General features: G+C 31.6%; 1 protein-coding gene across 1 annotated transcript; it reads left to right on the top strand.

Moving 5' to 3' along the window:
* The first annotated feature begins 114 nt into the window (after positions 1–114).
* Positions 115–2,983, top strand: LOC133200102 (immunoglobulin A1 protease-like). The gene has a single exon (XM_061335838.1). It carries the CDS (start codon positions 158–160, stop codon positions 2,981–2,983), a length of 2,826 nt encoding a protein of 941 aa, XP_061191822.1. The 5' UTR covers positions 115–157.
* The last annotated feature ends 14,550 nt before the right edge of the window (positions 2,984–17,533 follow it).

Genomic DNA, 17,533 nt, shown 5'->3' with positions numbered 1-17,533 from the left:
AGCACCGCTGCAGTTTCGGAATCTCTCAACAAAGAAGTGACATAGGTAATAGCAGAAGACTGACCAAAATCGAAGCCACACAATTATGTGCAACAAAATTATCTGGAGATCAGAACTTTGGAACAACAATAAGAGGGAATGAACTAACAAAATTATCATGTCCCTAAGGGTTCATCTCTTATTCAATCTACCCCAATATCCCATAACAGGGATTTCAATTGTCTTGATTTTTGTTGGGGTATGTAGCGTTGCAGCCTCTGTCTTTGGGTTCATTGAAGTAATATGGGGCAGTTACATTGCTGCAGGTGCATGGGGTGGCGGCATGGCTGTTGTAACAGGTCTATATGGAGCAGGAGCGGCATACAGCAAAGGTGTGCATACTGTTATGTCTTTCACGATTGTGGCATTCTTCTGTTGTTTGGTGTCTGTAGGTCAGGGTGTAATGTCAGCAGCTGGTCTGGATTTCAGTAGTGGGTTTTATTCCAATGGCGATTTGTATAAAGATATTAATGAAGGAATGACTAAGTTGATTCATGCCATTCTCTCGGGAACAGCAGGATTGCAATTCGTTCTCGCTTTGATTTTAGCTATTATTTGTACTAGGCACATATGCATTGGTCGGAAACGAGAAAAAGCTAATCAGAAAAATTTGCTGTATGGATCTAGCCCTTTCCAGCGTGGTAATGAAAGAGCAAGCTCCTCCAGTCAAGCTCCATTAGTTTCTGGTTCAGGGAGAAAAAAAGCAAAGAACAAAAGACAAAAGAGCAATTCAAGAGAACATCATGTATCCAATCAAAATCATACTCCAACAACATGCACACATCATCAAACATTTACAGATTCTGAACAAAAAGTAAGAGGACGCAGGTTTGGAAATATGCCTGTAGCAGGTGCTAATGTTGTTGAAGCACAAAATTTTAGTAGAAATAACAGTAGAAATTCATCAGTTCGTGGCCACAGAGGAATTGCAAATGCTAATGAATCTATAAGATCATCAAGGAGGAGACAACGACCACCCTTACCACTACAGGGTTCCCGTTATGATCATGAAACACAAGGATTACTGACACAAGTTCAGAATAAGTTGGCTCTGGAATCTGGTGACACAAGTTTTATTGATGACCCTGTTCCAGAAGTAATGATTGTCCCAAGAGCATCTGTTTCTGAATTTGACTTATTGGAGGATGTAGTGATAAATGATAACAGAAGATCATGTGACCCTTCTCCAAATTTCATCCCAATCACAGATACCCATAATCAGCCAGTGTCTATTGAAGATGATGATGAGTTACCTCCATATGAAGAAACTGTGATGAATACTGTAGAAAGGACACATATTTCTGAGTCATCATTGAGAAGTAACACAGAGGAAGAAATCAATGATCTTGATAACTTTGACAGACATAGCGATTCACTGACTTTTAATTCTGATTTACATTCATCTTCAACATTTAGATCTGAGGAAATGCAGTCAAACAAGGGGAGCATTAGGCCTGTTTCTTATTTTGATGAGCCACAAAACCCAATGCAAAGGGAGAGAAGTTACACACTGGGAACTGTACCATTACCACAAACCCATTTGCTTGATCCACTGAGAGAAAAATTCATGCAGGATTACTTCTTTACAGAGCAAGATCCCCAAGGGGTATCTTACTGTGAATTTTCGCGTGAAGGAGATAAAATTATTGAGCAAATGATACCAAAGCATAATGATGACTCTAAGTACAGTGTAGAAAGAGCTTTGCAAAGAGAAAATTCATTAAAAAATACAAGAAAACCTAGTGAAGCTCCTGAATCTAAAAGTAATGATTTCTGTTATCCAAAACCATTTTTCCCAGGAGAAATTGATCCCCGTCGGCTCTCCAAAGCTTCAACTGTTTCTTTGCCTGCTGGATTTGCCCCTCCAAAACCACCAAGAATATTTACTGTAGAAATGAGTTCTTTACAATCTCCATTGAATGAAAGTCAAGAACTAGCAAAACCTGCTGAAAGAAAACCAGTACAACCATTGAAAATTGACTTGAGTCAAGTTGTACTTAGAAGGAAAAAATCAAGTTCACACCCTCCTTTTAATGGAGCTTCAAATACACAGTCTGTTTCACCTGGGGTATCAATGGAAGCAGTGGAATCAAGAAAAACAGGATCAGAATACAACAAGGATACAGTTACTCCACTTTCTATTAAAACATCTCATGACCCATTTTCTTCATTTTCCCAAACAAAACCATATGCCCAGTCATCTCCAAAGCTGAAAAATTCTGAGCAATTATCTCTGCCGGCAATGTTGCCTGGTTTATCACCAGTTTCAAACACCAATGTCCAAGAAAAGGAAAAGTCTGAGAATTCAGAAAAAGACGGTAGTTTCTTTAATGAAGACAGAAAGGGTATTAAGTCAATAGAGAAGAATAGGAAGAAACTAGATGTGAAGAGAAAGGATCCTCATCCTTTATCTCTCTTGCCATACCTTACCAGATCAGTGTCGGAGTTCACTAATGGCAATAGTATTCAAGGTATGGACAGATCAGGAAATTTGAAACAAAGAGAACAACATGGCTCAGTTCAACCTTATCAAGACGATTCAGATGAGGATCTGAAGAAATTTCTTGGAATACAGTCTAATGACACAAACAGTCGTTCTGGTGAAATCATCTTAAATAAAATGGGCTTAAAGCCATGCAATGTCAAAAGTCTAGAAACTGAAAAAGTAAACAAAAACAATAACTCAAGCTTATCATCTGATAAAGCTGAACCAAATCCAAGTGTCTTAAAAGTTAAATCCATGCCATATATCCATGAATCTGTATCTGTACCAGTTTCTAGTCAAGACAGCAATGCAGCCAGGGAATCGAGAACCCAGTCTCAAGTGGAATCTTCTTCAACACCAGAGAGCACTGTCAATGAAAATGAGGGTGGTCTAAATCATGATCAGCCATCCCAGTCCTCTACTTCAAGACAAAAACCTATTTATAGCATTCTGCTATGACATTAACAAAATGTTTGCTAATGTTTGAAATGTTTGTTGAAATTCCCAGTGGTATTGCTTAAGGTGGTTTTAAGAAAGCTACAAAAGCCCATTATGGTTTTTGTTTCTGGTTAAATTTTTTGTTATTGATCTCAGTGGTGCAATATGAGATGTAAAGCATGCTTGTATTATTTTTTTGATAGAGTCATGCATTTAATGATTTGTAATTTGTGCCTTTCACAGATTGGTACTAATGTGTATATTTTACCAGAGGGTTCTATTTACAAATATGACTTTGCTTTTTGATATATTTATAATTTGTTAGTAAGCTTAAGTATTCTTTTTTATGCATTGTTAATTATTTTGAGATTTATTTTTAAAAGTTGTGAAGTTTGTTTATTTATTAATAACTGTTTATGGTGCAATGCATCATTATTTGTTGTACATTCCTTATCAAATGATTGAAGGTTTTACAAGTGATAAAACATTGAAGTAAATTTTGGCATCAAATGAATTGATTGAAAATTTTAAAAGCGTAAATATCAGTGTTGTCTGAAAAGTTTTTTCTTGGATTGAAAAAATCCCATGATGAAGTAATTAGAAATACATGTACTAGGGCATAGCATTTAAACGTAACGTACTTTTTCAGCTTGCTGATTCACATTAACCATTGTGTTATTTTTTTTTCTTTTTAAAGGTTTTCTGGTTGAAAACTATGGGTGTTTATGCATTGGTAAAGTGTTTGTCAGGGTATGTCAAAGTGCATAATTGTCATCAATTATTCGTTTTTAAATGAACATTGTTTCTTAATTTTGTTACTTTAACAATAAATAGTTCTTAAATTATTTCCAAAAACTGCTTCACCTGGCTTTTGGTTTAAATAAAACCTTGTACAAATTTAGAAAACAAAAATAATTAAATCGTGAAAGTAAAATATACAAAACTCAGAAAAAAGAAGAGAAAACAAAACAAAACTTGAAAACAAATGGTTTTAAAGTCCAAGTGCAATTTTCTTGTAGATAATTATAAACTTTAGGCAGTAGATCTAGAGCTTCAGTCTCGTAAGATATTTCTGAGTTTTTTTGTAATCATTGTGCAGCAATTCATTAACATATGTATTAATAATTATTTCATGAATTTATGGAGGTATAAATCATACATGGTGATCAAACTGTATTGAAATATTAGCTTAAAAGAAAATATGTTTGGAAACTTCATGTTATTAATTGGTGGAGAAATATGAATTTTTTTTTTTAACTTGCATATTTACATGTTCTACTACTTTTGGCTCATGGACTCTCTGATAAGAGAGATAACTACAACTTGGATAAATGACTATGATTTTTATGCCCCGCCATGAATATGGCCAGGGCATATAGTGTTTGTCATGTCCGTCTTCCGTCCTTCCGTCCTTCTGTCCTTCCGTCCTTCCGTCTGTCCTTCCGTCACACTTTGCGTTTAGCTCTGTTCAAAGCTCAGTTTCAAAGAAACTATCCAAGATATTTTTATCAAACTTCATGTGCTGATAGATATTGATGAGAGCTATGGAACTGCATCAACAATTTTTGACCTTGACCTTCCTTTGACCTTGACCTCACTTTTCTTAAATTAGTGTTTAGCTCAGTTTTAAAGATACCATTCAAGATAGTGTAATCAAACTTCATATGTTGATACATACTGATGTAAACTATTCAACTGCATCAACATTTTTTGACCTTGACCTCACTTTTCTTAAATTAGTGTTTAGCTCAGTTTTAAAGATACCATTCAAGATAGTGTAATCAAACTTCATATGTTGATACATACTGATGTAAGTTATTCAACTGCATCAATATTTTTTCACCTTGACCTTTCTTTTGACCTTGACCTCACTTTTCTTAAATTAGTGTTTAGCTCAGTTTTAATGAAACCATTCAAGATATTTTTAACAAACTTCATATGCTGATACATACTGATGAGAGCTATTCAACTGCATCAATATTTTTTACCTTGACCTTTCCTTTGACCTTGACTTCACTTTTCTTAAATACGTTTTTAGCCAGGGTTCTCACTAGGATTTTGCTAACTTGAGTCCCAGGACTCAAGGTTTCTGAGAAGGTTGCGTCCCAGCTAAATTTGATGCGTCCCAGAAAAATTATGTTGAGTCCCAACTAAATTATTGCAGTATCCTTCCATCCAAACATAAATAAAAATCTTTATCATTTTATCAGTTTGTTTACGCAGTATTAACATATTCAAGTATATAAACTGGTAATGCATTCAAGCTATATTCTAAAATACACGCGTAATCAATTGCCATAAAAATAACTTGGTGTTTATAAAGCTAAAAAATCAAGTACCCAGAAGTTGACTGTATACAATCACAGGTGTCATGTGCAATGAGGCGTAACTAATCCTGTCGGTCGTCTGCACTGGGTGAAATTCACGAGGTAATCAAGCCGCATTGTGTATACAAGCAGTAATTATGGTTTCTACATGTAGATAACACTCAAGATTCAAAAGTGTTTTTAAAAAAAAACTGCAGTGTGTTTACAGCTGTCGGAGTTTGGCATGCGACACTATTATGACTATGGACTAATAAACATGAAATATCTTATGACCAATCCCTGTTTTAAAAAAAAAGAGAAGTAAGTATAAAAAAAGTTGTTTCTTGGATAAACTTTATGATAGTTACAGGAAGGTTTCGATTAAATATTTCTTTGACAAATCCTAACATCTAAATTCCCCGTTTTCGAAATCACCCGAATTTTCTCGCTAACGAGGACGCATCGTTTTTAAGAACCTTGCGTCCCAAGTAATTTTGCTGCGTCTAGGACGCAGATTCTTGCGTTAATGAGAACCCTGGTTTTTAGCTCAGTTTTAAAGATACCATTCAAGATAATGTTATCAAACTTCATTTTTTGCTGATACATACTGATGAGAGTTATTCAACTGCATCAACATTTTTTGACCTTGACCTTTCCTTTGACCTTGACATCACTTTTCTTAAATTAGTGTCAAACTTTGTATGCTGATACATACTGATGAGAGCTATTCAACTGCATCAATATTTTTTGACTTTGACCTTTCCTTTGACCTTGACCTCACTTTTCTTAAATTAGTGTTTAGCTCAGTTTTAAAACCATTCATAATATTTTTATCAAATTTCATATGCTAATACTTACTGATGTAACCTTTTCAACTGCATAAACAATTTTTGACCTTGACCTTTCATTCGACCTTGACCTCACTTTTCTTAAATTTGTGTCAAACTTCATATGCTGATACATACTAATGTAAGCTATTCAACTGCATCAATATTTTTTCACCTTGACCTTTCCTTTGACCTTGACCTCACTTTTCTCAATTTGTGTTAAAATGTTGCATTACTAATATACCCTCGGCGGGGCATTCATGTCCTATGGACATATTTCTAGTTTTTTATAATATTGTCAACTTAAAAGGCCATTTCTGTTTAATTTTGCACTGAAAGATATGTTGAAATTGTTTGTGTTTTAAATATAAATTCAATTTCTTTTAGAAAATCATTAGCTTTAAAGCAAAAATTTACACAAGTGAAGAGAGGGGTGATAAACCTGAAGTTAATTTTGAAAGTTAATATTCCATGTCTTAATATTCTTAAACATTCCACGTTAACAATATTGGGGCCAAACCATTCTGTCTGAACATTGTTTAGCGGGGAAACACACCTTGAATTATTTCTTTTCATTCATCTTAAAGATAAAGGTGCTCTTAGAAATATGGCATGCATTAAAAATTATTTAGCAAAATACAGAAATGAAAATAAAACACCTTATTGTAATTATTTAGAATCATTATTTCATATTGTATTTTTTCATATTGCATGTTTTAGTTGCAAGCAATTATAAGGAATGTTAATGAATGTGTGTTTTATTCTTTTTCATTAACTAGTGATAAAGGCATGCATTTTGTTGTTGTGTAATAGCATTAATTTACTAGTAATGGTTGTGGGCTCTGGTTTACTGACAACTGAGAATAATATCAGTATTTTTTTCTTATCAGTCTTGTTTATTCAGCAGGAAACAGAAAATCATAGACATGTACTATAAACCAACTTTCCTTTGTTTATTGTTGCCTTGAATGTATTTTTAACTCTTTTGTTTGAAGACCAGAGATGAGGTGTCCATTGAAAACATCTTTTTTAAACATGATATTTTCTATAGTTTTGATCTGAATATGATAAAACCTGATACACAAGTAGAATACACAAAGATGCACAATTTTTAAAATCAGATTTAATCTTGTTTTGTCTTGAATATATATTATAAATAGAAATTTCTGTCAAATCCTTTCAAAATGCTTCTCCTCCTTGAAATTTAATCCAAATTTAATAAAACTTGGTACATAAGTAGACAAGTTTGTTTCGTACAGTATTACTGATAGTAATTGTTTGTTTGTACTAGTTTCATAAGGCCAAATAAAAAAATATGCATGGTTCCGGTTACCCTACCGTCCCTATTTTATACCCCCGACCCTAAACTTTTTTTGGCAATTTTCATATTTTTTCCTGAATTTTATTTGTGTTTTTATTATTTTTGATTTTAAAATTTTTTTTTGATATTCATACATGTAACTAGGGTGCCCCCTACCAATGTTGACTAATATATTATCACACCACATCTAAATGCCATTTGCAAAGCAGTGATAGGTGTTATTTAGAAAAAAAAATAGAAAATCATTTTGTAAAAAAAAAAAAAAAAAAAAAAAAAAAAAAAAAAATTCCTACCTACCTACCCTAATTTTTTTTTTGGAGGTGTAACCGGAACCACACATATTTTTTTGTTTGGCCTAAATGGAAATGTGGTATTTTGTAGTTTTTTTCTGATTTTTTTTCTCTGATCTAGCATGCTTGCATTGAAATTTTGCCTTAATTGATGACATATATGTATATTGTATGTTCAGTTGTGCGTCTGAATTAAACCTTCAAGAACTATTGTCTAAAACTCCAGTTTAATTTTTATGATGATGTCTATATACATATAGTTATGAAAATCCACTTCTGTAATGTATATCAATTGACTATTATACTTTTAAGTATAACAAAGGAATTTATGAACAATTAATTGCCCAAGAAGTTCTTCAAGTGATATATTTCTTCTTAAATTTGTCATATGATACAGACTTGGATACATGTATTCTAAAGTTTTGTGTTGGCAAGCAATATTTGCCCTTGTTTTGTCTAAAAAGTACATTCCAGGTATTGAATTCTCCATTATTTTTTCTTCTTTGATTTTTTAATCTGTTTACCATAACATTCCATGTTTCTTGATGTCTCTTAATGTAAAAAGTGATTTGAAATAAAAATTTTATGTGTTACATTGTCTTATTTTAAATGATTTGTTTAAAATAGAAATTTTCTTTTTTAATAAATTAGAACCAAAATTTCCAAGAGATTAACTGAATGTTTGCAACTTTATTTTTTAGCTCTACTGGTCAGAGATCAGAAGATCTTATGCATTTGTAAGTTGTCTGTCTAGCTGTCTGTCCATCTGTAAACAATATTTCATATTGCCACTCCTCCTACAGTTTTGGACTGATTTTGATATAACTTGGTATACTAGACTATAACTAGACTACACCAAGATACATTATTCTGTATATCAAGTTTTTGATTTCGATGAGCGGTGTTACCATGGTTACTAAAAATAGAAATTTCTGTGAAATACTTTCAAAACGTCACTCCAACAGTTTTGGTCTGATTTTAGTATAACTTGGCAACAAGTAGAATACACTAAGATACATAATTCTGTCTACGGGTTTTTGATTTCGATGAACAGTGTTGCCATGGTTACTAAAAATAGAACTTTCTGTGAAATACTTTCATAACGTCACTCCAACAGTTTTGGTCTGATTTCAGTATAACTTGGCACACAAGTAGAATGCACTGATGCATAATTCTGTTTATGGGTGAATTAAAAAAAATGACCAAACACATATTTATCAACCCACACTAAAAATACAGGCAATGAAAATAGATTTCTATGTCTCAGCATATGTCTTTAGATAGTGTCTAAATACCTGCCAAATATCTCGTTGATATCTCAATTAACAAAAAAGTTATGCCTAAAAATGATGCTAAAATTGTCAGGAGTGCAACACCTTTTTGTGACATTTTGAAATTTCAATATTTTTTGGAGATCTGTGAAATAAAAAATAATGCTTCATGTTGAAAGTAAAGACTTTCCTGATAATATTCAAAGTATTGAGCTTTGAATGTGGACTGTCATAACTTTTGTTTAATCAGGTTGTGGTCATGGCTGATGTTTAAAAAAATGTTATACCATGTCAGGAGTGCAACAGAAAAAAATGTAGTGTTGCCAAAAAAACATCAATTGTAAAATTCTGATAGAAAATTAAGACAAAAAAGAATTTTGGAAGTGTGAAATAATAACTGATATACATTTTAAAACTTAAAAATGTTATATAAATCACAAGCAGCATTAATGAGAGTCAAGTATATGTGCATACCCAAAAATGTCAGGAGTGCAACATTTGATGTTTTGCTCCCAAGCATGAAAAAACTATTATCATTATATGATTTTCTGATTTTTATTTTGGAAAATAAAGACACAAAGAAAATTTTTACCATATAGATTTATCAATTACAGGATCTGTCTGTGCTTCAGATCCATATTTCTATGGTCAGGAGTGCAACACATTTTTTTTTAAAAATTCAAATTGTGTGACGAAAAGACTTCTATTCATGCTTAGAAGTATTCATTAATTAACAATGATCTTTTTGTATAATTTAATGCTAAATTATGGACAGTTTTATTATTAAAATCCTTCCTTTTTCAATTCTATCAATTCAGATGTGTTTTTATCTTTTTTGTGATTTTTTTAATGAACGTTCAAAATAAACACACTAAAACATTATCATAAAATTAAAGTAATTCCTCCTCAACTTCACTGAAACAACAGAACAAGTTCTTATGTGATTTTCACTTCACAATTCTACTTTAAAGGCCCCAATACTTTTGGTCAGGAGTGCAACAAATATGTTAGAATTATAAATCATCCAATAAGAATAAAAATAAAGAAAAAGTGATGAGTAGAATTTTTCTGGTGTGTTACTGTGTTTGTTCTCTAAAGGAAAATATGCTATAAAATATATTTTATCTTTTAAATATACATTTAAGCTAGTTTCTTGGTATAAAATAGGGTATAATTCCAGATAAAATGCGAATTTTAAATACTTTCATCTGTTTTAATTATGAAGTATTGGACTATAAATATTGCACAATATCATTATCACTTGATGTTGCCAACACTTTATGAATTTTTGTGTTCTATGGTTTTAATTTTCAATTTTACTGCAGTCAGGAGTGCAACAAAACTGCTTTATAATTACCAATGCTTTTTAACTATCTTTACTAAAAAATAAGTTGAAAAAAAAATGCTTGATACTATTTGATGTTCAAAACACTATGTCTATCAACAAATTACAGAAATTTTACAGTCAATTCAGGGAATAGTTTTCATCATTTCACATATATTTTAAATAAAATTTATTTATATTACACTTTGCAAATAATCATGTTTTAAGGTCTTCAAAATATGAAAAACCTGCTGTAAACGATGAAAAAAATCAACACGACAAATTGATATACAAAGTAAGAATGGGTTATTGTGTGTTATAATTTTTAAAACAATGTTAAATAAAATCCATATCAGATGTCAGGAGTGCAACACAATAATGTAACATAGGGTCACTTCAAAATCTAGTATTTTTTGTCAGAGAACTCGTATATAACAACTCTTTTTTGGCTTAGATTTAAAGAATTGACTTGAACAGACCAAAAAGTGAAATTTGGGGAATTTTATTGCTTCATATTTTTTTCATATTAAAACTTTTCAAACCAGAATTGAAAAAATAATGTAAAATAACAATCAAAAAGCCAATTTTTTGTCACATGTACAAGAGAAGATACTCATTCAAGGTCTAGATTTAATCATTTATACCCCTTTTACCATTTTGAAGCATAAAAAACTATAATTTCTTGTGATTATGTATTTTAGAAAATCTTTTAAGGTGTAATGATATTTTCTTTTTTCAAAAGAAATTTTACTAATAAAAATTCTGAAACTTTTTAATCCAATTGTCTATTCTATTGCCACTTCAGGATTTTAAACTAGAATGCATTTGCAATATGATGATATAAGTGAAAAATATGTTATATGTAGTTGAATTTTGCCAAAAAAATTCAGTTTGGTGGTCATTTTTTTTTAATTCACCCTTATGGGTTTTTGATTTTGATCAACGGTGTTGCCATGGTCACTAAAAATAGACATTGCTGTGAAATACTCTCAAAATACCACTCCTCCTACAGTTGTGGTCCGATTTCAATATAACTTGGCATATTGTTTTTATTATTACGATAATCCGTGTTGCACTGGTAACTAGAAGAAGAACATTCTGTCAAATACTTTCAGAAGGCTACTCCTCCTACAGTTTTAGTCTGATTGCAATAAATCTTGCCACAAAAGAGACTAAACCAAGCATCATTTTCTATTTATCTATTCCATCATTTATTCTATTTGGTTCAAGCCCAAGTGCTTCTTTTCTCCTCTTTCGTTATAAGTAGACTTCTGGTTGTATCTTATAAGACAGTTTCCAGTATATTTTTTAAAATGATTTTGTCTAGGTCTTGGGTCTAAAGGATCAATGAAGTAGTTAGTTTGTGATGGATTGGGTCATGGATATCGGCCTCGGTAGCTCAGTCGGTAGAGCACCTGCCTAGTGATGCAGGGGTCCCGGGTTCTAATCATTTTCTCCTTTCCTGTTATAAATTTGGTGCCGTTGACCACCTCAGGACTTGCATGTGAAGTTCTGCCAGGGGCAAATAAGAACTTGGGTTGTATCTTTGAGGGCGAAGGCAATTTAAGGAGCGAGGAGTGTAATGGTTTAGGCCGTGGATATTGGCCTGGGTAACTCAGTCGGTAGAGCACCTGACTAGTGGTGCAGGGGTCCAGGGTTCCATTCCCGATCCATTTTCTCCTTTCCTGTTACACGTTAAATAGTCCATCCCAAATTTACTCACTTTTGACGATGTGAGCCTGTGTGTCAAGACAGTTTCTTAGTTTATTTTGTAAACTGTAAAAAGAAAATATTTAAAAGCCTTCCCAGTTTTACTCCAGTACCAGAGTTTATACAGTTTTTTGGCATTCCAGCAACTGACAGATGTTGCAATAAAACTTATCATGACTTGGAGCAGTTATAAGCAGTTTTCCTTAATCTTCAAATGTTTGGGAGTTTTATGCAGTTATTTTGGTTGAATTTGTTAAGGAAAATGAAGAAAACTGTCATAACTGCCTAGGTAATTCCATATAAGGACAAAAATAATGAATATTCAAATCGGGCTCAAGAACTCTCTCTCTCTCTATATATATAGTAAGGTACATGTACTTTGACTAATATATATGTCATAATGAAGGACTTCTGGTTTATTATTATGACATTAGTCAAAGTACCTTTGGAAACAGTAATTCTTTGGAATTTTCAAATGGACATTTATGCTTGTTTGTGATTCTAAGATTTTTTTCTTAATAATTTTGTTGATATATTTGTATTATGTTTTAAAGTAATTTAAAAAAAAAAACACTGCTTTTGAATCAATGACTTTGATATCATTGACTTTGAATTTTTTCTTGAAATGATTAAGAATCAAATACTAGTATTGAAGGATTTATGAGGATAAACGGCTTTCTTTTGTTAGTGTATAAAATCTGCATGTTTAATCAAGGAAAGGATTTATTTATGAAAGATTAAGAATAATGTTACCTGCAATGATTTATTATCAAATAGATATTTTAATTCCCTTTTTAGAATTGACACATTTAATTAAACAGATGTTCAGGATGTCTGGAGAACTCGTTCACATATCATAGACTAAACTTGGCAAAATATCCGGATTCCTAAATTACTAAAAAATATTTCAAAAACAAATTTGTCATATATATATAGATATTCATGACAATTTCAGCACGTACATCATAGCAGTGACTTTTTAAGCAACTCACACTTAATATTTAGACAATATCTTAATAAGGCATTGGTTATATTTATCCAGCATACACAATAAAAATTTCATATTTATAAATGATGTACAACTTATACTCGATAAGACGATTTCAATTTGTATAGTTTCATCAATAATACAAGTAAACTGTAATGGTTTCATTATTACTTAGTCCATTAAGTCAAAATCCCACTCTAGAATGTAAGCGAATTGATATTTATTTGAACTTTTAATAAAAGACTTTTATGAAAAATGATGTAAAAGTAATTGCATTAATTGCTTAAGAAGTCCACAGGCCAAAACTGATACTTTCATTTAAGTTTGTCAAGATACTGACTTTCACTTTCAAAAATTGGATATGCCAAAAGCTTTTATGATTGAAAGGCGGTATTTACTCTTGTTTTGTCTAAAATAAAATTAAAGGTGTTAAATTCTCAATTTTTATTTATTTATGTATTTATTATTATTATTATTATTAATTATTTTCATTTTTTTCAACAACCTCCAATGGATCTCTAAACAAGAGGCCCAGGGGCCACATCGCTCACCTGAGCACTCTGGCTAGGAAAAAGCAGAAATCAGTTCAGTCTTGAAAAGTTTAAATATAAAACTGGTTCGGGGGGGGGGGGGGGATCATGATTTGTACAAATTTGAATCTACATTACCTGATGATGCTTCCCTTTAAATATGACTAATCATGGCTTTGCTGTTCTTGAGAAGAAGATTTTTAAAGATGTTCCCTATATATTCCTATGTAAAACTTTGATCACCCGTTGTGGCCCCAACCTTCACCCAGGGGTCATGATTTGAACAAACTTGAACTTACACTACCTGAGGATGCTTCCATTTAAATTTGACCAATCATGGCTTTGCTGTTCTTGAGAAGAAGATTTTTAAAGATTTTTCCTATGTTTTCTTATGTAAAACTTTGATTCCCCGTTGTGGGCAACTTTATAATAGATGTTACATGATTACATGTATTTAATAGTATAATCCTAGTCCACCTGTCAGTAAGGCTATACCTGAAGAATTTTTTTTCAGGCTAAGGACCATATGGATTTTTGTTTCCACCACTTGCCACCCATGATTGAAATGTTTGCTCTAGCTGCTACAAAAGACCTACATGTTCCTCAGAATTTTACCAATTGAAAGCCACAGCAAGTCAAAAGATTCAAGTTGGAAAAAAAGAAAAGGAAAGAAACATTCATGTTAGAGATCACATAAAAGAAGCTAGTTTAATTGGAATATGAAAAAAACTGTGCAGAACCTCCCTTGAGATTAAAAACCATTCTGTATGAACAGAACTGCAGCATGAATTATATACTCTTTTGAGATACTTATGCTATACTAATGTTGTACTAATGTCTGTTTTCTCCATATGGTGTGTTCTTTTATGCTATTTTCAGCTAGAGCTTGCAAAAGTTAGCACTGATATTGTCATTTTTTCTCATGCTTTTTTCTATTTTTTTTTAACCTTAAAAATTATTTTTTTTTGTGTGTGTTCATAGAGAGGAAATTTGGATGTAAATCTTTCAGTGAGATTTTTAATTTACAGAAATTTATGGCATATATATACATATATAGCATTATGTTCCATATTCCTACATATTTTGAATTTTAGGAAAGATTAGTCACAGGGATTTTTTTTTTTTGTAATTTAGGCAAATATTGTACATCATAAGTTTGTTATTTAAAAAAAGTCAGAGGAAATTCAGATGAGTAATATGCACTTTTTTCACCTTAACTGTGTATACATGCCAGAATTATTTTCTAAATTAGGTATACATATCACACCTTAAAAAATTATATATATATATATATCATGATATTAGATGATCTGTTTTATTCGCCAACAATCAATTTGAAAGTTTAAGTTTTGAAAAAAAAAACATAGGAAATTCGGAATGTAAATTTCAAAATTCTTGAAATTTTACATTAATTGTCCTTCAAAAGTTTGATTTCAAGTTTGTTTTCAACTAATTGACTAATTGAATTGAAAATTGATTACTTTTGATTGATTTTGTAGTCTCCGTTGCAGACATATGTGCTTCATGGTAATTTTTTAAAAAAGGTCTGAGAAAATTCGGATTAGCATATCTTTTTATCTGACTCATGAACATACCAATTTTTCCCCTTTGTTACTTAGCTATACATGTCTTTTCTAAAATGGAGTAAAAAAAAATATCCAATTATTTTTAGTGGGATTTTATAACCGTTTTTGTTGTCAAGGTGAAGAAAAAATGGACAATTTTTAAGAAGACAGGGGAAATTCAGACTGCCGTAGAGTGCTGTTTGATTGTAATATCTATGTATAAAGAATGACAAAATGAAGTTAATCTGCTACCCTATTATATATTTCCAAGTAAATGAATTCTGATAATAATTTTTGAGTTTTTTGTTATTTTCTTTAATGGCAATGGGATTTTTTTCACAGCTTTTTGAATTTTAAACAAGGGCATATTCAGAGGTTGTTGCCATGGAAACGAACGCATTAGCATATATCAAATTTGATGATTCCTAAACCACAAACTTGTCCTCTATCTGAGGGTACCTATCTTTTAATTTTCCAATTATTTCACGACAGGTTCGAATCACATTAAATAAAATCTATAATTTCAATTAAGTTGTTTATGAATTGACACTTAAAATATCTAGTCAAATGGCTTCTAATCCTTTGTTTGCCATACCTACAGCTTGTGTAAGAAGTGATTAACAGGTGCTAATTAGTGCCTTAGGGTTATGTACATATTGACACTTAACTTAAATAAAGATTTTACACACATTTTGACTTTACTTATTGATAGTTTTATACACATACATTGACTACGTCTTCCCTCAAATCTTTTTTAAAATAAATAATTTGGTGTTATAACACCAATTTTTCTATTTAAAAAGAAAATTGTGGGAAGACAGTAGTTTAACACACAATATGTCAAATACTATAACATTTTGAGATGTATAGCTTAGGATGATGAAAAAGCAGGAAACAAGGCAAAGCGCATCCATTGTTTTGTATTTATAAATATATCAGAAAGCTTAAAAACGGAATCATGAATTAATGGAAAACAGCATCCAGGTCCTGTAAAAGGACCATGTCCCAGTTGAAAATTGGCTCTTTTTTCCCAAAATTCAGGTAACAATTCCCAACTGATGACCAAATTCAATTTTTGATGCTGTTTATATAGAGAAATAACATGTTTTGAAATTTTAATCATTTTTAAAGATATATATCATGTGTATATGGGGAACAAGTCCACTATTTAACTCTTTAATCAATAAATAAATATAAGTCAACAACATTTCCCAATTCTGCCACTTTTTCGATTAAAAATTCACAATTAGAAGGGTACAGGGCCCTGTACCAAAAAGGGTCAATTAAGCCCTGAAACTTGCTATATTAGTCAGTAATTATTCATTCCTGTCACAAATGCTCCAGTGTAAAATATCTTCATTGTGGCAGAAAAATCTTTAAACCTGATAGATGTAGGTTTGGGGACACAATATTTTAAAATTTCATTAACATCTAAACAATGTTTACTTAATGTAAAAAAAAGTATTAACTGAATCTGTATGAATATGAATGAACGTTCATGACTATTTATCATTGTTTATTTTTATATGTTTTTTCTTAATGTAATTTGTAATTTAATTAATTACATTTGCAAAGTAATTGTAATTTAATTAATTACATTTCGAAATCCTTGTAATGGTAATGGTAATTTAATTGAAGGTTTTGGGCAAGTAATTATAATTTAATTAATTACTTTCCTATGTAATTGACCCCATCCCTGATTGTGGCCCTACTCTACCCCCGGGGGTCATGATTTGAACAAACTTGAATCTACACTACCTGAGGATGCTTGCATATAAGTTTCATATTTTCAAGCACAGTGGTTTTTGAGAAGAAGATTTTTAAATGATGCCATTAATTTTTCATGAATTCATAATTATCTCCCCTTGGAAGAAGGCGTGGGCCTTAATTTGAACAAATTTGAATCCCCTTTACCCAAGAATACTTTGTGGCAAGTTTGGTTGAAATTGGCCCAGTGGTTCTTGAGAAGAAGATGAAAATGTGAAAAGTTTACGACAACGACGACTACAACAACGACTACGACAACGACGAAAAACAACGGAAAAATTTCAATCAGAAAAACTCACTTGAGCCTTCGGCTCAGGTGAGCTAAAAAATAATATTTTGAAAAAGATTTATTACTCATTACTCGTTATAGTCATAAAGTCAGTATATTACTAAATGTCCAGAATTAAAATAAGAATTTATGCAATTTAATTACTTTACCTCATCTTGAGGTAAGAAATGTAGAAGAAAGGGGAATTTTTTTTTTTATAATTTTCGTGGTGGGTTAAGAAGATTTTTAAAGATTTAATAAAATGTAAGATTAAGCCACACCAGGGACATGGAAACATGGACCCAGGGGACATGAAATTCACTAATAATACACCGGCTTGAAAAGTGGGGAGTATATAGTGATGGGTGTGTCCGTAACACGGAGGAGGAGCTAGCCATCTCTTA

The sequence above is a fragment of the Saccostrea echinata genome, unplaced genomic scaffold, assembly GCF_033153115.1.
Source record: "Saccostrea echinata isolate AGI-Se365-2 ecotype Australia unplaced genomic scaffold, CSIRO_AGI_Sech_v1 ptg000037l, whole genome shotgun sequence".
Classification (NCBI taxonomy): Eukaryota; Metazoa; Mollusca; class Bivalvia; order Ostreida; family Ostreidae; genus Saccostrea; species Saccostrea echinata.
This window is presented reverse-complemented; position numbering and strand designations above follow the sequence as displayed.

Bases quoted from the DNA above. Each gene is read 5' to 3' on its own strand.
- LOC133200102 (XM_061335838.1), top strand. From the start codon at position 158: ATGTCCCTAAGGGTTCATCTCTTATTCAATCTACCCCAATATCCCATA.